This window comes from Schistocerca americana, chromosome 3 (assembly GCF_021461395.2).
Source record: "Schistocerca americana isolate TAMUIC-IGC-003095 chromosome 3, iqSchAmer2.1, whole genome shotgun sequence".
NCBI classification, from domain to species: Eukaryota; Metazoa; Arthropoda; class Insecta; order Orthoptera; family Acrididae; genus Schistocerca; species Schistocerca americana.
Genome location: NC_060121.1, coordinates 938,325,621 through 938,347,567, shown reverse-complemented (window position 1 = coordinate 938,347,567; position 21,947 = coordinate 938,325,621). Strand labels below are relative to the sequence as shown.

At 38.5% G+C, this 21,947-nt stretch overlaps 1 protein-coding gene across 1 annotated transcript in view; it reads left to right on the top strand.

Annotated features, from left to right (window-relative positions):
• LOC124607053 (WD repeat-containing protein 3) overlaps nucleotides 1-20,140 on the top strand; it is a 134,524-nt gene extending 114,384 nt beyond the window's left edge. Inside the window, exons 12-15 of the mRNA XM_047139229.1 lie at nucleotides 2,344-2,589; nucleotides 11,735-11,913; nucleotides 18,949-19,174; nucleotides 19,650-20,140. Of these exons, the coding sequence (XP_046995185.1) occupies nucleotides 2,344-2,589; nucleotides 11,735-11,913; nucleotides 18,949-19,174; nucleotides 19,650-19,814 (816 nt within the window). The 3' untranslated portion in view covers nucleotides 19,815-20,140. The remainder of the gene's footprint in view (nucleotides 1-2,343; nucleotides 2,590-11,734; nucleotides 11,914-18,948; nucleotides 19,175-19,649) is intronic.
• Nucleotides 20,141-21,947: the final 1,807 nt, after the last annotated feature.

Below are 21,947 nucleotides of genomic sequence, written 5' to 3'. Positions count from 1 at the left end.
GATCACATAACTAATGAGGAGGTATTGAATAGAATTGGGCAGAAGAGGAGTTTGTGACACAACTTGGCTAGAAGAAGAATCGGTTGGTAGGACATGTCCTGAGGCATCGAGTGATCACCAATTTAGTATTGGAGGGCAGCGTGGAGGGCAAAAATCGAAGAGGGAGACCAAGAGATGAATACACTAAGCAGATTCAGAAGGATGTAGGCTGCAGTAGGTACTGGGAGATGATGAAGCTTGCAGAGGATAGAGTAGCATGGAGAGCTGCATCAAACCAGTCTCAGGACTGAAGACCACAACAACAACACCTGACAGTTAGTGCTGTTTACGTGAAGCAGTCCGAAGAAAACGACTAGAATTGTCAGAAAACTAGTTGCAGAAGTTGCATCACTTTAATGCTGCTGCTCACACCTTAATGCTTGTTCGTGAATTTTTGGAAAAAACCATAACTGCTAAGTTGTCTTAGACACCATATTCACCAGAAGCGGCCCCTTGCATCTTCTTTCTATTCTTGAGGCTGAAGAGAATAATGAAAGGATGTCGTTTTGCTGCCATTGATGAGATACGAGATCTATTCAAAAAATTCCAAAATGTTCATAATTTGGCACCTGTGGCGTGTTGGAGGGAAATTTGGTTTTCATCCGTGCACACAACTGTGTTTAATGTGTAATTGCCGGAAGTTTCATTGTTGTATGTCTGTTAGTTATTGTTTAGTGCTGTATTGAGTAGAACGTTGTGTTCACAGTTTGCAAATTTCAAGATGGGAGAGTTAGGGGAGCAACACATCTGCGCCAAATTTGATATGAAGCTCAAGAAAACCATTAGACAGACACACCAAATGATGCAGGAAGCCTACGCTGACGAGTGCTTAAATCATACTCTGTGTTACGAATGGTTCACACAGTTTAAAAATGACTGGATGGAAATTAAAGATTACTCTAGTTCAGGATGCCCTTCAATGTCTACTGACGACACTCATGTTAGGAATGTCAACAAAATTGTGCATGCCAATCGAAGACTGATTGCCCAAGAGATTGCAGAAGAATGTAACATTTCAGTTGGATCATGTCATGAAATTCTGATGCAGCGTCTTGGAATGCACCATGTTGCTGCCAAGTTCATCCCACGGATCATGAGTCATGTGTGACTATTGCACAAAAAAATGAAATTACTGTGCTGCCTCATCCTCTGTACTCACCAGACCTAGGCTCTGCAGACTTTTTTTTTTTATTTCCAAAGTTGATAACCTTATTGAAAGGTTGAAAATTTGCAATGGTAGACAAGATCAAAGAAACTTCTCAGACAGCGCTTCACGCAATCCAGCAAGAGGTGTACCAAGACTGCATCCAGAAGTGGAAATGGCATTGGGAGCAGTATGTTTGTTGTAGAGGAGAGTATTTGTTAGACCATGCACAATAAATAAAAGGTAAGTGCAGAAAAATTTTGTGGTCAGAGTTCCAGAATTTTTTGAAAAGACATCCTAAAAACAGAATCACTGAATGAGTTGAACATCATAATGAAAAGTGAATTCCAGAACAGCTTCCAAGTTTGGGAAAAGTGCTGCTGCAGATATATCTGAGGGATATTTCTTTGAAGAGGACAGAGTTGGTGTTGATGAATAAATAAAAATAGAAACAAAAATTCACATTACTTTTTGATCACACCTCATATTGCATATCTTGTGTGTGTCGTATGTGCCAACTTATGTCATAGATTTAGTTGTTGTGATAAATCGTGGAAAATATATATTTCTTGTTTTATGTAGATAACTGGACTTTCTTGTATTTTACCAACAGAAGTCACCTACTAATCAGTGTCCCTATAGATTAGATTTACCCTGTTGTCTAATCTTGCACAGTGGTGACTTTCTGCTGAGGAACAAATCATTTAGCGTTGTGAGGACAAATCATTTAGCTTTATGAATTTTTGTGTGCCCCAATTCATATGGGGGTTTAGTTTTGATATTTTGCTTCTAGTATTTGAAGTGGTTTGCATCAGAGTGACATTTTCATGTCATCACTTTATTTTATATTTCGACATTTATGCCGCATGTGATTACAGTTTCATTCAGTATATAAAAATATTAATTTTTAAATTTTCTTGTCCAGAATTGTATGCTGTTGGTGAATTGTTCATTTACAAAGCATGTGTATTTGGGGAAAGCATCTGACACTGAAAGTATATTTGACACAAAAATTATTTATTTGACTACTACAATTTTGCATGACATGTTGAGAAAACTTGTGTAAAATCCAGAAATCCAGCGAGCAATGTTAAGGACTATATAAAGATGCTGTATGTTTTCATGTATGCAACTGTACCTGTGATTTACTTTTCAAACAGGCTCATCATGGAGAGGCTTGGGCATTGAGTGTGAGTGCAAATGGACAGTGGGTTGTGAGTGCAGGATCAGATAGAGTCTTGCGTTTGTTTGAAAAAACTGCCGAACCTCTTGTTTTAGAAGATGAGCAAGAACAGGAACGAGAACAAGAAGACAGCAACAACCTTGTAACTGGTGAGGATACTGTTGTGCCTGGCCACATTGCACCTAATCTCCCATCCAAGAAGACAGTTGGCAGTGAGCAGGCTGTAAGTTATTAGATATAGATTTCTGCATGGTGCACTGTAGCAACATCTTATTCTGTGTTTATTTTTATTAAGTGAATTGCAATTTAAAAATGTGGTCACTTCCATGTCCTATATTGTTGCTATAGACATAATGTTCACTTACAGAGATTACAAATTTTCAAAAGAAACTGCTTAATGTATCAACATTTAGCACAATTTCCACTTACCGGGAAGTCTTTGGACTTTTCTTTGTGCGTTAATTGTGACACGAGTTGCATAATCTCTGTTACTATAGGTTTTACGTTCTGTATAGAGTCCGACATTGAAAAAGAGTGTAGAATAGTATCCACAACAATAGAAATAACAACAGTTTAAATCTGTTTGAATACTGAAGAGATTGATAGACATAATTATACACACAAATTTAGAGTGCAGCAGCAATTGACATTGCAGAAGAGACATAGAATCAAGGGATTTAAAAAAATGTGATGAGGTGGTGGAATATAAAGAATTTAGAGAGAAAGAAAAGTGAAGATGCAACAGAAGTTATGGCATTTAGATGTAAATGTTCTTCAACAGGATGTGAGGAACTGTAAGATTAAGAAGGCACCAGGATGTGGCTCAGTATATCCAGAGCTGGTGAAGTTTGGGCCACCGAAATTGTCGGAGATGCTAAGGAGGCTGTTCGAAAGATTATTGAATGGAGATGATGCTCCATTAGAGTGAAAACAAAAGCCTGATGTGTAAGAAAGGATCATGTAATGACCTAAATAATTATCAGAAATTGGCTTGGATCCCTTTCTTTGACAGGCTGTACTCGAAGGTACTGAAAGACCTGGTAGAGAACGAAACAACTCGCAAGCAGCAAGAAGAGCAAGAATAATTTCATGCAGGAAAGTCAGTAATTGAGGACATCTTCACAATGAAACTAATAAGTGAGAAATGCACAAATATTGGACTGGATACGCATGTTGCCTTGATTGACCTAGACATAGCATATGGTAGTATACACACCAACGAACTGTGGGAAAACTTGAAAGAGAGAAAGTTAGCTCAAAGATTACTAAAAGCTGTCATGAAAGTATGTGAAATGAACACAGCAAGAGTAAGGATAGAAATAGTTCGACAGGAGACTTCGAGGTGAATAAGGATCTGCAGCAAGGATATGGGCTGTCACCAACCCTTTTTAATCTGTATCTAGGAGCAATTGTGCAGACTTAGCATAGGGAATGCCAGGTTCAGCAGTGACAGTAGAGGACACCAAGATACTTGGCGTGTATTTTGCAGGTGGCCAGATGCACTAGCAGAAGTTGAAGATGATCTGAGTGATATGATAAGAAAGCTTAAAGAGGAATACAATAATGCTGGTCTGATAATAAAATTGAAGAAGTGTGAGTTCCTAACCAGGAATGGAAAAAGTAAATAATTTATAGATTGATGGAGAAGTAATTGTAGGTGTGGAAAAGACAAAATCACTTGGGGTGTTATTTAATAAACAGGGCACAAGTAATGATGAAATCTCTGATACTATTAATAAAGGACAAGCTGTAACAAGGGCTATGAACTCTGTTCTGTGGAACAAAAATGTAAGAAGAACAAGAAAGGAGAGAATATATTAGGCTATTGTCCAGAGTGTAGTTTTGTAAAAAAGGCTGCTTCCCACTCAGCCCTGGATCTATGATATTTCCAAACCGGGGCAAAAACTTGATACTGGTGTCCACCCTCCTCTTCGAGCGTTTGAGATAGAACATCAAAAATTTTAAAAAAGAATAGATTTTTCAAAAAGATGTTCATTTTGTAGCACACACAGAATTCTTCTATCGCACATCACTGTATTTCGCTCTGTGGAATTCAAAATTGTATATTTTGTAATGGAAGCTATTGAACATATATTCAGGACAGTGGAAATTAAGAGATCCTATGGTGCCTCTCCTGCTCCCTACACTCTTCAGAAAATTTACATTTTTTTCCTCCCCATTAGCTAATAACTTTCTCTTTTGTGTGAGGTAAAATTGAATATAGGAAACAAAAACTAAGTAAGGCAAGAGAGAAGCAAGACAGTACACATTTCTTCAATCCTTATCTCTCAGCATTTTTGTCTCTCTAATCTTGCTACAACTTTACAAGGTGTGCTTTCCTTTCTGCAAAAGAATCTATTATCTCATCAAAGTTTGTCAGATGTTTTGCTACATGAAATATCAAAATGTCATTGTGTAATACTGAAAAAGCTATTAAAGTGAACATTACCCAAGACTCATGTGATTTCTTGATTTCATTATGTTTATGTTGTCACTGTCTCCTAGATAAAACAAAACAGTCCTTTCTAATGTTGCGAAACAGGCCTTTCTGTTTTGGTGCAAATGGTCATTTTTATCTACCTCATTTACATAAATAACATCACAGAATATGATTCACGAAGTACCAATATGAAATGCCTATTAGGCCTACTACAAGCAAAAAGTTTTATGTTAGGAAATGTTTTCACATTTCATTCATGTACTCCAGTTTCTCAAGCATGAGATCAAAAAGTGGTAGTAGTAGTAGTAGTAGTAGTAGTAGCATGAAATTCTTGTATAAATTTGCAATCATTATATTCTTCCATATAATTTGTGTGATGTCCCTATTTCTTCTCCTTCCTTGTTCTAACAAACAATCTTGTCATCACTAATTCTGTAACTATTCCTGCCATTGTCAAAACTTATTCTCTGGGATAACTTCACTAACTTTCCAGAATCACCAGCTTAGTTATGCTGCGTTTATTCTCCGGTTAGGTGTTATTACATGCTCATACAACATGTTTTCTGTGCTATTCCAAGAATAGAACTTATGCAACTGCCAACTGGGGACTGTACAACTGACCCTTAGTAGTGTAGTAACCTGGCAAAAATTTTCTGTCAAAATGTCATTTTCGTGGGTACACTGAGAAGATAAATGTAATGTTTTTTACCTGTTATTCTTGTTAGTAATATTTCGACTCTGGTAGCCTGAATCTATGGATTTTGCTAATAATTATAACAACACTTATCATTCACACACCCAGACAACCACATATACAAACAGCGATTAACATTCACCCGTTCCGGTTTATTCGGCTCAGCTCATATAGCCCCTTCCCCTGTTGTCTTTGGGGAAAATTTTTTTATTTCTAGACATGACGAGGATTCCTCTGTCAGATATATCACATACACTATGCAGGAATTCAAAAATTAACTTATGATTCATTCAGAAATCAACTTAGAAAGAGTTCAGAAATGTTCAAAAACCAAGAGAGATGCATTTCAGAATCATGTGAACAATAGATAGGCCAATGAACATTGGGTACTAGGCGCATTGTGAAACAAGGTTTTTTCCTTTAAGAATATGAAATCGGCACCTGGATCAGGTACCTTGGATTGCCACCCTCACCCTCTCTCCCTCCACCCCCCCATCCCCAGATATGGGCCTGTTGCCACTGAGAAGGATTACTTAAGATGGACCTCAAGCTGTACTCTGATGGATAGGATAAGAAATGACATAATCCAGCAAAGGATGATGTGATTTGGTCATGTGAATAGGATGAGTGATGGAAACTGGATACCAAATAGGGTATTATGATGGATACCTTTCCAATGGAAGAAAACGGGTTGGCCACGACACAACTGGGAGAATGATTTTGGAAAAGGCAATGGTAGCAAGCAATATGAACATTGAGGAAAGTCAACACAGAAGAAGGGGGCTGTAGATAATCCCCAAGAAAAAGAAGAAAAGTAATACAATTTGTGTGACTGAGAAAGGAAATGAAAAATGCTTGAAGGAGAAATGGTAGATTGCTACTTACTGTAAAGAAGACATGTTAAGTTGCAGACAGGCACTTCTAAAATACACTTTCATAAAGCTTCCAGCTGTAGCCTTTATCAGCAGAAGAGAGAGACACACACCATTCACACACACGCACAAGCTCACCTCATGCATACATAACTGCCAACTCCAGGAGCTAAGGCTGGGCCGAGCTGCCAGAATTGGTGGTCATGTATGCATAATGTGTGCTTACTTGTGTGTATGAGTGGTGTGTGTTTCTCTTTTGCTGATGAAGGTTGAGGCCGTAAGCTTTATGTAAGTGTCCTTTAATTGCCTGTCTCAACTTAACGTGTCTTCCATACTGTATGTAGCTATCTATAGTTTCCTACATTGTGGATATTCCTACCTGGATTTTCCATTGTTTGAAGAAAAAATGGGGCATCCCTTCATTGTCAACCAAAGAGAGATAGTCATTAAGTTAATTTCAGGAGAAGAAGCAACAAAAGCCCGTATTTCAGTTTTTTATTAAATGCAATGCGTTGCCAGACCTTGTGAACAAACATATCTTACCTGGTGAGTTTTAGTAGAGATTAAAATTTTGTACAGATGAGTGTGGTTTTGAGAGTGTAAGAATAGAATATTCAGTCACGGACTACACTATAAGTACGGTCTAAATCCTCTCATGCAAGTGTCAGTGAATAGCAATATTTTCACCAAAATAATGTCTCATTTTTATAACCCATCGGAAATAACGAATATCATAATGAGATATCAGTAACATCATTGGGAGAACATGAAAATAACTAATTAACTTCAAAACATTATAAATGAAAACTTGCAGAAAACCCAGTATTAGTAAAGTGTCAGTTGTAAAACTACACTCATGCTCATAAATTAAGGATAATTGCAGAATGGGGTGCCACACAACGTGGCACTACACAAAACTGGCACTAATAGCATAGGCACGTAGGGAACACATACAACACAGATCTGTAAGTCCACGGTATTGGTGATAAGTTGAGAAAACCGTCCCGAAACACATGTGCTACAAAACGCCACTGTTCACTGAACATGTACCCGACATCAATATGGGATATGATCACTATGCACATGTACACAGGCCATACAACGGGTTGGCATAGTCTGGATCAGGTGGTCAAGCAGCTGCTGGGGTATAGCCTCTCATTCTTGCACCAGTGCCTGTTGAAACTCCTGAAGTTTTCCTAGGGATTTGAAGACATGCAGCGATACGTCGACCGAGAGCATCCCAGACGTGCTCGATGGGGTTTAGGTCTGGGGAACAGGCAGGCCACTCCATTTGCCTGATATCTTCTGTTTCAAGGTACTTTTCCCCGATGGCAGCTCGGTGGGGCCATGTGTTATCATCCATCAGGAGGAAGGTGGGACCCACTGCACCCCTGAAAAGGAGACATACTGGTGCAAAATGGTGATCCGATACACCTGACCTGTTACAGTTCCTCTGTCAAAGACATGCAGGGGTGTATGTGCACCAATCATAATCCCATCCCACACCATCAAACCACGACCTACGTACAGGTCCTTTTCAAGGACATTAAGGTGTTGGTATCTGGTTCCTGATTCACGCCAGGTGAAAACCTGGCGAGAATCACTGTTCAGGCTACACCTGGACTTATCCGTGAACATAACCTGGACCACTGTTCCAATGACCATGTACTGTGTTCTTGACAGTAGGCTTTACGGGCTCTCCTGTGACCAGGGGTCAGTGGAATGCACCTTGCAGGTCTCTGGGGAATAAACTACGTCTGTTCAGTTGTCTGTAGACTGTGTGCCTGAAGACAACTGTTCCAGTGGCTGCGGTAAGGTCCAAGCAAGGCTACCTGCAGTACTCCATGGCTGTCTGTAGGCACTGATGGTGAGATATTGGTCTTCTTGTGGTGTTGTACAGTGTGGGTTGCCATAATCTTGAGATCACACTTTGTGTCACATGGAGGGCCCGTGCTACGACCTGCTGTATTTGACCAGCCTCCTGTCGCCCTAGTATTCTACCCCTCATAACGTCATCAATATGTGTTCTTTGAGCCATTTTCAACACACAGTCACCATTAGCACGTCTGAAAACGTCTGCACACTTACTCGCTGCACCGTACTCTGACATGCACCAACACACCTCTGTACCTGTGGACTGCTGCCAGTGCCACCATGCGACAATCGCAGGTCAAATGCACTGCATGGTCATACCTCGAGGTGATTTAAACCCACAAACCACCCACCAGAGCATTGTTTCAGTGTGTATCATCACTATCCTTAATTTATGAGCATAAGTGTATTTTATCTGCCAATTGTCAGGTGATGTGAGCGTGTGTTCCACATTATTATTTCACTGCCAGAGTCAGGGAATAACTCCTGCAGGAATGTATTCAGACAGGAAAAAACTCTGCTTTGGTGACATGAACAAAAACCCGGGAAATTTTTAGAATTACGGAAATTTTTCAATGTTTTAGTTTTCTGTTAAAATTTTTGTTATTTTGACTGGTGAGATCTGATACCCTAACTAAGAATATTACTGCTTCCAGCTACTGCAGAATAATACTGCAGCAGTGAAACATAAACAAGGAAAAAAAAATTAAATAAAAAATAATAAAACTTAGTTGCAAAGGAAATGCACCATTTACAACAAGAAAACACACAGCACACACAAGCATCTGCCAAGAGCAAAATCTGTCAAAGGCTTTAGGATGAAGACTATGTAATACTTCATAACAACAAACTGCTTCCAATGAGCACGTCATCACAACTGTTTCAGTAGGTTCATTTGAGTAGGTGCCCGGCCAGCGGGCACATGCTCATGTGCAGTTGAGTCGTGTAAGAGCAATACCTTCTCCTGCTTCTGGCTACTTGAAGTGTGGCTGTTAACTGTATTGGCAGTAGCAACAAGCAGCCAGATGCTACCCAGAATAATTTTTCTTTCACATCCAAGCTGACAGATTCATGGATGCACTGAGTTGTAGGGGGTTGCGAGGGTAGTCTCCAAGCGCCTTGTTTACATTTCATGAGTTTACTTTATCCTCTTTGTTTACAGCTCTCATGTCTCTGGATATACGAATTGCAGTTTAAGCCAAATTATGCATTTTAATATGGTTTACAAAATTCCAATGCTCTTGGCGTATCCTCTGATGCCCTGTTTCTTTTATGACATAATGTAAGATCTCTTAATGCTTTATATCTACAAACATATGGGCTTCCTACATCATCATAGTTGTGCACACACAATAAGGCCTGCTTTCTGGTTCTCTCTAGCAACTGCTGAAATGAACCCGAGTCTAACAGCTCGCCGCAAAATATTGTGAATAGTGGTTTGAAAAGCATTATTTTCAAATTGGAATTTCTTTTACACAAGCTGAATTATATTACGGATGAGAATGTTCAATGTAGTTCTTAAATCAATGAGCATTTGACTCTCATTTTAAAACTTAACACTTTGAGGACCAGCCACTTAGAAGAATTTTGAGCTCAAAAGACTAGACATTTATGTCATTATTTAAAATTTTATTGGCACATTTGTGTGATGTATCTTAAAGTGTAACATAGGCAATAAAGACCAGTATTATATGTGAAAGCTTAACTCCTCTTGTAGCCTATTAATCTTTGAGACTAGCATTATACATGAAAGATTAGCTTTTCTTGTAGCTACACTATGTACATTAGTTTAAATCACTAATCTTTCCTGTTTGTGCATTCACATTACGTAACAGTGATGTTGGTATTGGCTGACTACATCATGTGTCTATGCTCTGAATATCTGCTGTCATTGCCTGTTGAGATCACGTGACATGAGCCACGATTGGTTTACAAAAGCACATCACAATCTCAATTTCAATGCTTCGGAAACTAACATGCTGTGTTTGGTGGAATTTGAATTTATACCTTCATAATGTGAAAATATGCAGTGTACATCTTGGTTTACATGAAAGAGCTTTCCAATTTTTTATTTTTGTGTGTGTGTGTGTGTGTGGGGGGGGGGGGGGGGGGTGAGAAGGGGGGCTGTTTTTTAAAGTATCAGGAAGTTCTATGCTGATGTATAAAGCCTTAACCATTCAAAGGATTGATAAGTGGAAGTATCTGGGAATATTTTTTTTCTTGTTCATGTGTACACCCTTTTTGTGATGCGCCATGCACTACAGCTTCTTCTCATTCCATTGGAGCACTCGCCAAAGAGTTTTAAAAAAAAATTATTTTGCCTATCCTTGAAATTTATACTTTCCAGTAACAGGAAAGAAAAGAATAATATATACCCAACAAGTTAAAGGAAACCATTCGTGCCTGATGATAATGTGTATAAGCTTGGAAACCACTTGGATATAATAGTTTTCTGTCAGACAGTTATGCAGTTTTAGTATGAATAATAATTTTCTGTCAGACAGTAATGGCTGTTTTAGTATTGGCTCTTACATTCAGAAACTGTTAGGAAGGGTTTTGGGTATTTTGCATGTTACTGGGAGGGTGGTGATCAATTTTTTTGTGCAGTGATCTTATTTCCGTTCCTAGTTGTCAGCAACAGCAATTTCTCTTCTTGCTAATAACTATCGTCACAAGGCTTCCATGCCCCACAGATGTGTGACTTGTAAATATTGCAAAACAGTGCCTCAAAAAAGATGTACTTATATTTTCCCTATATTTTACATACTGATGAAGAAATACTTCAGTGATCACGTAGTACAATTTCAACTTTCAGTAATACCAGAACTTTCTCTGCTACACTTCTGTTTGCTCATTCCTTGCTGTGGAGTCAAATCTGTAGTGCATTAACAGTGTGCTTTCGGGTGTTCAGCTGAATTATTGAGTCCATTTTTATGCAAAGTGTTTCAGTGACTGACCAAGTGCGTTTCATAAGATGACTGGAGCAGTCAAAATATTGTGTGTAAAAATGAAATCAACAATTCGATTGAACACTCGAAAGCACACCATTAATCAGTTGTGCTGAGGAAACCTGCGACATCTACAAGACATTTCAGCTTCCACCTCTTGACATTCTCATCAGGTGTCTTATTATCTTAAATACATACTTTTTTTCTTTTACTTTTTCTCTTAAATACATACTTTTTTCTCTTAGTTTTTCTGTCCCAATTAATTAATGTCATGGCTCCTGAAGGAAAGTTCCATTATTTTGCTGAATGGATGGGTGTGTGTCTTGCAAGGTTTGGGTAACAGCAGTCACATATCTTCATATAGTTGAAGTTGCTCCTTTTGTGTAAGGAAGGTTATTTTCTCATGATTATTTTAGATGGTCAGTTTGTATAGAGTCAGTTTGTACCATAAGACATTAAAAAAAAGAAAAAAAAGTAGCATCTTAAGTTAAACTGTGAATTGTGTTAATAATAGCAATTACTACAAAATTTCATTTTAATAGGCTGAGCAGCTATTGGAGGCACTGGAAGTGATAAAAGATTATGAATTGCAACTGCAAGAACATGCAGCAAGTAAAGCATCAGCACAGACTGCTCCTCCACTTCCACTGCTGATGCAGGCCTACAAAGCTGGAAATTCGAATGAGTACCTGTTTGAAGTACTGCAGCGTATTAAATCCAGGTAGTATTCTCTTGAAAGAAAGATAGATAGATTTAAATGTTCAGTTTTCCAGTAACTTTTTTCAAGTTAACGGTTGTTGTCATCACCAACACCACCATTTTCTTCTCTTGTACTTTGGGTCATTAGCAGATTCCCATTCTTGCTGATCATCATTTTCATATTCTGTCTAGCCTTATGTCAAAATATTATAATCTATAATTAGCATATAATATTTCGATATAATCTTTCTGCTTTCATTTTTGTGATAGGTTCAAACCGCCTCTTACTATTACCTTGATCTTTGCCTTTTCAGTTTCAGGATTTGAGCTACTCTTTAATACATAAAAATTAATAAAAATGGTACTCTGAAATTTCAGCACCACACGTTCCTACTTAATATTTGAGAGCAGGGATTGCAATCAGGATATGGGTAAGAGGGACCCACATGGTTACTAGAAGGAATGGAGACTAGGATGAAGGAAAAAGTGTCTGTGAGAGGAGGTGGTCTTAAAAAGAATCTGAAGTAAAGATGTTAAGTGAAAAGGATGGTAATAATATAAATAATTTTGTGTGGCACAAAAAAGTGAACAACTGGGGGAGGGGGGGGGGGGGAGGATATAGAAGGGAGAAAAATAAGCATATAAATAAAAAGCATAATGAAAACCCTTAAAGGAAGTAAATGAATAGGATGGGGGTGAGCTGACATAGCTCAGGAGGGATTTAGAATGTGAGAATAGGTTGTCAATTTAGTTCCTATCTCCTGACTACACAGATACTTGCTTGTTAGTAGGACCCAAGCAGTCTACATGGCATAGCAAGCTCTTGTGTCTCTTGAGCCATACTGTAGACAATTTTTAGCAACAGTTTACTGAACATCGCAAAGGTATGCTGTTCACCTGTCTCTAGCAGTATGCATGAATCGTATGTAGACAGTTGTGCAGTGAACACAAAGTAGCTGGTGGTGAATAACATCAGTAATTTCAAGTGTTCCCCTGCCTTTAATGGTATGCACTTCACCAGTGGTTGGACTGCTAGTAGGTGGTTGAGGGTAGGCGCATGGTGCAGTGAAAGCCCAATTCTGGTTAGTTTGATGTGGACTGAAGTTTCAGTGCAAGTAGGAATTAGGTGATGTGGAATTTTTGAGAATTAGTGTGTAAATTTTCGTAGAGAAGCAAAATTATACTGTTTAAGGAAATGAAATAGTTAACGTCACTTTTAGTCCTATCCCCAAACATACCATTGATGAACTTGTACAAAACCAGGTGGTACAGTATTTTGGAGGTAAGGAATACACATTCAGTGTTGCAAAGGTTGACATTGGATAGACCCATTGTCATCCACCTGAATATTTTGCAAGTATGACCCACCATGATGAAGTTATGAGTAAGATGAAACTGGCTTGTCCGTCAATGACTGAAATTTTTGGGAGGGTTTTTGGTGAGTGTTGGAAAGATACAGGAACCGTGGTTCCAAAAGCTAGAGGTAGTGCATCTATGTATTTTTATATGCTTCTATCATCTGAACTGGGAGTAGTGTCTTTGAAGGTAAGTAGTGGGCTGACATCTGTCTTTCTGTGAATTTAATAAATTTGTGACTGGCATTTTCCTTTTTGTACCAATAACATTGTTTACAAATTTTGATTTGATCTAACTTAAAGTAATTGGGGTGTCCTTAAAAAAGGATATGAAAGCAAGAAAGTAGGCTAACGTAGAAACTAGAAAATTAGTGTTAATTCTGAACTGGCAAAGGTAGAATGGGTTAAGATCACGGTTGGGTTGATAGGAGACAAACTGCAGAGCAAAAGAGGGATTGAAAATGAGGAAGCATGAATGAAAATATTTTTTAAATGGTTGTTGCAATAATTGGTAAAGTAAGAATATAAATGGTTAATAAGGTGGTAGCATTGTAGAAGCTTAAAAGAAGGGATTAGAAATCGTGTTCAGAGAATAGGCTCAAAAAACTAAAATCATGATTGTAAATAATCCTGCTTACTTGAGAAGTGGAGTTTGGCAAATTTATCTTACAAAGTTTAAACTGAAAGAAAAAAGAAAAATGAAAATGAATACACTATCTGGTGAAAAATATCAAGGCACATATTAGTGGACATTAATGTTTTGTGTGTACACCCTTTGCATTTATTACAGCTTGAACTCTGCTGGGACACTTCCAATGAGGTGTCTGAATGTCGTGGGACCAAGAGCTGGAACCATTGAAGGTAGTGATTTTGGATGCTGGGATCTACACTGAAATTGACATTCTAACTTGTCCCAATGGTGTTCCATTCGAAGTCATTGGTTTCCAGTCATTGACTGTCCAGTGGCTTCACTCTTTATGCCTCCTCAAGTGTCGCTTAGCATTGACTACAGAAATTTGAGGCTTATGAGAAGCTGCTCAACCATTGTACCCCCATTCTTTTTAACTCTATATACACAGTCATTATTGTGCTAGCTGGATTGCCGGTAGAACTTTGGAACTCAGGGTTTCCCCCCTCTGCCCCCCCCCCCCCAAATCCGCCCTCAGCAATGCTTTACAGTCCCTGCTCCTGTCAGTCAGTACATGAAATGTACCTGATTTTGATTTAGCTATGGCTATTCAGTCACAGTCATACCACTAATAATCAACTTGGACAGCATTATAAGTGTTGAAATGTCTCTCATGGCTTTGTTAGTCAAGCACCATCCAATGACTAGACCATGTTTGAAGTCTGCCTGACACATTCTGCTGTTTCTGCATCCCTACTGACATTACAATATTCCCTGCCCCTTTTTGTACTAGCAGGTCTGCTTCTTGTGACATCTAGTGTTCAATTCTGCACTACATACTGGTATCTGGACACTTTTTATCAGATGTGCAATTGGGAAAAGTGTGTGGAGAAACAGATACCAGTGATAAGTTAAGTGCTAAGGCTGAGAGAGCTGTGGGCCTCTGCAATTTGGTTTTTTGTTTCATTATTGCTTGTTAATAACAGTAGGTGTTAAAATTGTGCAACACTAGGTGACTGGTAGGAATGCAATAAGCAGATATGGTAGAGGAATGGAAATAAAAATGAACAAGAGATTGACGAATGAGTATTAGGTATGAAGAAAATACATCAACGAAGATAGGGCAAAACAAGGTGCAGGGATGCTTGGGAGCCAGTAGTAAAATATTGTGAGAACAGAAACAATAAACAGAAATGAGAAAAAATAAGCACTCACCTGTAGCTGAGTGATGTGTAGAATACAGAAACTTCCAACACCACAGATATGTTTCAAACTTCATAGCTACCCCAGTTTTTCTAGTGCAAGTAAACATACACATTCCTACATGTGCCACATTTGCATGGAAATAACAGTGTTTTATATATATATATATATATATATATAATAGAGGGAAACATTCCACGTGGGAAAAATATATCTAAAAAGAAAGATGATGAAACTTACCAAACAAAAGCGCTGGCAGGTCGATAGACACACAAACAAACACAAACATACACACAAAATTCTAGCTTTCGCAACCAATGGTTGCCTCGTCAGGAAAGAGGGAAGGAGAAGGAAAGACAAAAGGATATGGGTTTTAAGGGAGAGGGTAAGGAGTCATTCCAATCCCGGGAGCGGAAAGACTTACCTTAGGGGGAAAAAAGGACAGGTATACACTCGCACACACACACATATCCATCCACACATACACAGACACAAGCAGACATTTGTATTTCCTGACGAGGCAACCATTGGTTGCGAAAGCTAGAATTTTGTGTGTATGTTTGTGTTTGTTTGTGTGTCTATCGACCTGCCAGCGCTTTTGTTTGGTAAGTTTCATCATCTTTCTTTTTAGATATATTTTTCCCACGTGGAATGTTTCCCTCTATTATATATATATATATATATATATATATATATATATATATATATATATTGGAAGGAAACATTCCACGTGGGAAAAATTATATATAAAAACAAAGATGAGGTGACTTACCGAACAAAAGCGCTGGCAGGTCGATAGACACACAAACAAACACAAACATACACACAAAATTCAAGCTTTCGCAACAAACTGTTGCCTCATCAGGAAAGAGGGAAGGAGAGGGGAAGACAGTTTGTTGCGAAAGCTTGAATTTTGTGTGTATGTTTGTGTTTGTTTGTGTGTCTATCGACCTGCCAGCGCTTTTGTTCGGTAAGTCACCTCATCTTTGTTTTTTTTATATATATATATATATATATATATATATATATATATATATATATATATATATATATATAGAGGGAAACATTCCACGTAGGAAAATATATCTAAAAACAAAGATGATGTGACTTACCAAATGAAAGTGCTGGCAGGTCTGGGAGGTTGGTAAAAAGGATCCAATTATTATTTTATTCCAATTGCCAAGGATGACCTCTTCCCACACTAACTCACAGGAACTATCTACTTCAAATTTCACTACAAGAGGAACTACTTCTAACAGCAACAAACACACCACCGCCAACTGTGTGTTTAGCCTATCCTTTTTGAACACCATTAGCTCCTTCGCAAAAATTTTGATTGAACTTACCTCAGCTTTAGCCAAATTTCAGTGCCTATAATGATTTGAGCATTAGTGCTTTTTTTAACGCTTGGAGCTCTGGTACTTTTCCAACTCAGCTACGACATTTTGTAACTGTTATGCCGACAGTTCTTGGATCTTTGTTCTTCCTGTGTTTGACCTGCACACTTTGAGACTGAAGCCCTTTTTGTGTTTACTCGAGACCCCCTAACCAAAAAAACTGCCCAATCCACGCCAGACAACTTCTGCTACCCATGGAACCGCCCCTGCGTGTAGAGGATTCCTGACCTATGTAGTGCATTTACCTTCCTTGCACTTACAATTTATCTGTCCAACTTCTGTGGTCGCCCTTTTTAGAGACATCCATTCTTCTTCCACTAAACTGCCGTCTGTAGTATTAATGATTGCAGTATCTACAGTAGATCCAGAGTTCATTGTTAAGTAAACATCTATTCATAAATATGGATGGACAACTGAACTAAAAGCTACTTATTGCTCCTTGGTCAAAAGTAAATATCAGAATGAGAATAACACTGATGACAGGCGATAACAGGTGCAGTCACCAATAGTAATTTAACAGTGCCAAAACAGTCAAATGTTTTCGCACAGAACTTAATGCATCAAGAATCAGGTGACACTCTGTTGTCTCTCCCAGTGGTACAGGAGGGCACAAACGTGGTTGCGGACTGCTTGCAGTGATGGCTAGAGGAAGGCGTAACTGTGAAACTGAAGTATCAGTGTGTGAATATGAATAGTACTACTTCATGTCTGTGGAATATTTTCAAAATCTATAAAATATAAACTGGTTTGTGTGCATGGGTATGATTTGTACATACACAGCAAGTAATGTAATTTCTTGCACAATATTTTTATCTTCCACACTGATAAATGGCTGAATAAGTGCTCAAGTACTAGATTCAAATGATTTATCATTTTTAAATGATGAATAGAATCTTTTCACTGAGAAGCATAGTGGATAGCTCAGTCAATTAAAATACTAAATAATATTTCAGTTGAAAGAATGAATATGTTGTTCAGCTGATGGAAAACTTACAGATTGGTTTCACTAGGAAAGGAAGATGAGTAATTCAGTCAATATTCAAAACTACGACAAACTGAGCCAATCATTTTCATTCATTTGTTCCCATGGACTAGTTTCACTCAAAAGAATGACTAAATAATTCAGCCATTATGTACAATTTTTTCAACCAAATGAATCTGTTGGTTTCCAATAACTGACTGAATCAATTGTTTTCATTTGGTTGTTCCCACCACTACTTATACTGTAGTATTCCTGTCTTTTCCTGAGAAGTTTTGTACTTTCAGCTTTCATTGATCAATTGAAATATTTCTTCAGTTACCTACAGTTTCTTCGCATTTATCTTCCTTGTACATACACTTCTGTGATTGCCCTTTGTAGAGATGTCCATTCCTCTTCCACTGAACTGCCTTCTGAAGTATTAATTACTGCAGTATCTAAAGTCCAAAAGATTTCAAACACACAACATCATTTGTCAGTATTTCCATATTCCACTTCTTTCCCTGTTGATTCTTTCTGTGTTTTCTTAAACTTCAGCTTACTCTAAATTGTGGTGTGAGTCTATCTCTGTTCTTGGATAAACCTTAGACTCCAGTATCTTGTTTTTGTGATCTCTGTCTGATATCTTCCAGTGTCCTCAAGTTGTTTGCAAGTATGACTCCTCTTGTGATTTTTGAACTGTAAATTCACTATTACTAGCTGAAATGTATTGCAGAACTCAAATAGTCATTCTCTTCTCATATTACTTCTACTGAGCCCATATTTTCCTGTAACACCATCTTGTGTTTCTTCCTCTAGTGTTACAATCTATAATAAATACTAGATTATCATCTCCTTGTACATTTTGAGTTATCCGTTTAAGTTATTATAAGCTCTCTCCAGCCCTTGATCTTCTGCTTATGCCTTCATCATGTATACCTGAATTTTTATTGTTGATGTTGCACTGCTCTCAATTCTGATGAGTATAATTCTATTACTGGATTGTTAAAAGTCACCCACTCTCTGACCTACCTTTCTGTATGGAACAAATCCTACTTCTGTTATACCATTACTTTATATCCATCTGACCAGAAATCCGTATCTTCTTTCCATTTCAGTTCACTGACCCCCCCCCCCCCCCTCTCACCCTGAAGGAGGAGGAGGTTAGTGTTTAACATCCCATCAACAATGAGATCATTAGAGATGGGGCACAAGTTTCAATTAGGGACCAGTGGGGAAGAAAATCAGCTGTGCCCTTTCAAACTGCCTGAAGCAGTTTACAGAAATCACAGAAAACCGAAATCAGGATGGCTGGACACGGGGTTGAACCATTGTACTCCCAAATGCGAGTCCAGTGTGCTAACCCACAGTAGGGAAGCTAGAAAACCTGAAAAGGGAAATGCAAAGGCTCAACAGTGCATTAGTAGTTCTTAAATGAGAATATTGTAAAAATGGGAATGGCTCTTTCTTGATCATATTTAAAGGAATATTAAATACTGTTCCTGTTTGTCCTCAGTGAACTAGAGGAGGCCTTGCTACTGCTTCCATTTCCTTCTGTCTGCGAACTGCTGACACTTCTGCCATGCCTACTGAAATACAGCAGTTACGGGACTGAACTTGCAAGCCGTGTTTCAATATTTCTTGTGAGGATGCATCATGGACCTATTGTAAGCAATCGGAATCTGCTTCCTGTTCTTAAGCAGCTGCAGGAGATAACATTTCGAAGATTGAATGAACTTCGGGTAAGTGATTTGAATTTTCTTTTTTAATTTTTTTAAATTTTTTATTTATTTATTTTTTTACTTTCTGTTCTTCGTAAAAGATTGAAGGCTTTCATCATATGGTGGCAGATTTAGGTTTGCAGCTCTATTCTGTTTCTATATGTTGTATCATTAAGGGCATAATATAGCATCTGTAATTTGATTGAAGAAAACTTAAGCAAGCTTGTTTTATTATTGATTTGGAGGAATCTTATCCCTTTTGCGTGCCCATTTCCTACGTATCTAATGTGTTCATGTTGCCATAACACACTCATTACACTGTTTACAGTTTAGTTCATCTATGATTCCTTCTGTGAAGTCCTGTTTTTGGCCATCAGCTTTGTTGTAAACTGCCCTCTCACACATCTGTTCCCCTTTCTTCTGAAAAACCTTTATTCCTTGGTCATATCCTTTTACTCTTGGTAGTTCTAATAGTTATATTTATTTATTTTTTCAGGATGTGGTTGGTTACAACTTGCATGGCCTTCAGTTTCTGCAGAGAGAGCTTGAGGCTAAGCAGAGTGTACAGTTGTTTCTTGATGCGACAGTGGAGAAGAGGAATAGAGACAAGCAGAGAAGGAAAAGAGAGAGAGTTGCTAAAAGGGCTCTACTCACAATGTAGACTACTTTTCATATGAAATGTGTGTATGTAATGATTGAACTATTGTGCATATTGTACAGAGAAAAGATTTTTCACCATCAGAAACGTATTCTTATCTTAAACTCAAGTATTACCAAATGCTGGTTTGGTACTATTTCTTTGGTGCCTGTTCCAGAAGTGTATTATTCTGCTGGTAATGCCTTACTGAATAAGGTAAAATTATTGAAATCATTGTGCCTGTAAAGTGTATATTAATTTTAACAACTGGATCATCTTAGCAATTTTTCTAATCCTGTCTCATTGTTATAAAGTGTATTTGGAGTTGTGGTATGTCTGTTATCTTCAAAACTTTATTTATCTATTAAAAAGTGAAACAATACATTTTATACACTTTTCTCAGAAAGGCCAATGTCTAGTTGATGAAAATTATAAACATCGCTTATGGTTGTAAGTTATAGTTTTGACAGTTGGTCATCTTCATCTAGAAACAAAAAAAATGTGTCATTGATATACAAGCTAGAAAACAACTTTCACTGAAAGGAATCCAGCTCAAGAATAAATGGAAGAGGAGTGCTACTGCTGTGTCAACCCTCAGTTGTGCAATATACTTAAAGACAAAAACCATTCCACCTTTGTCATAATCCTTGACATCAAAAGAGAAGCAACTTCCTGGCAGATTAAAACTGTGTGCCAGACCAAGACTCGAACTCGGGGCCTTTGCCTTTCGTGGGCAAGTGCTCTACCAACTGAGCTATCTAAGCATGACTCACGACCCGTCCTCACAGCCCTAATTCCGCCAGTACCTCGTCTCCTACCTTCCACACTTCACAGAAGCTCTCCTGTGTACCTTGCAGAACTAGCACTCCTGGAAGAAAGGATATTGCATGGCTTAGCCACAGCCTAGGGGATGTTACCAAAATGAGATCTTCACTCTGCAGCGGAGTGTGCGCTGATTTGAAACTTCCTGGCAGATTAAAATGGTGTGCCAGACCGAGACTCGAACTCAGAACCTTTGCCTTTTGTGGGCAAGCGCTCTACCAACTGAGCTACCCAAGCATGACTCACGATCCTTTCTTCCAGGAGTGCTAGTTCTGCAAGGTACACAGGAGAGCTTCTGTAAAGTTTGGAAGGTAGGAGACGAGGTACTGGTGGAATTAGGGCTGTGAGGATGGGTCGTGAGTCATACTTGGGTAGCTCAGTTGGTAGAGCACTTGCCCGCGAAAGGCAAAGGTCCTGAGTCTCGGTCTGGCACACAGTTTTAATCTGCCAGGAAGTTTCATATCAATGCACACTCCGCTACAGAGTGAAAATCTCATTGTGGGTATCAAAAGAGAATATTACAGCACATGTGGAAATGGAAGCCGAGCCTGTGTCTGAATTACCTGCCTACTGTGAGACACTGATATTTATATGAGAGTAAAGTTCAGGAAATGACTGTCATAATTGTCAGGGGTTTTCCTTTCTCTCCAAAAGGACATTTAAAGGAATGTGCCTCAGAATAGACTCCATTTCACCTGCCCCATTCCTTCATTGACAACATGTTAATGATCTAATCATAAAGCATTGAACCTCTACCGCAGCATTTGAATCGGCAGTGTGCTTCCTAATATCATGTACACAGTTGAGGTGGAGACAGAATTAAATTGTCATTTTTAGACATTTTATTTGAATGTAAATCAGAGGGGTGGCTCAGGAACTCTGTATACTGCAAGTTAACAAATCGTGACATATATCTCTGTGTAGAGCTTTCGTCATCCAACTGAGAACAGTACAGTTTTAAGTATGACGACTTGAAAGTCATTCCTGCTGGCCTCTGTACTGTCTGTGAAACAAATCACATTCCAACAACAGAACAAAAATCTTCCCAAAAGCAACTGCATAGTGCATGCTTGACTTTCAGATGTCGCCTTCATAAGAAGAGCGCTAGTAGTGTGAACACTGCTAGTGTCATCATCACTGGCAATCTTCTACTTGCCAGCAGAAACCATTGGATGATGTCTAGTAGTTTGAGGAAATACTGTGGAATTTATACAAAATGATCCAGCCGTAGAACCAAATATTCCACAGATTTGCCACTCTCAGCTGGAAGCAGATTCTTTCAGAACAGCTGTATCCAAAAGCAATGAAACAGCTTTTGCACAAATGGAAACAAAC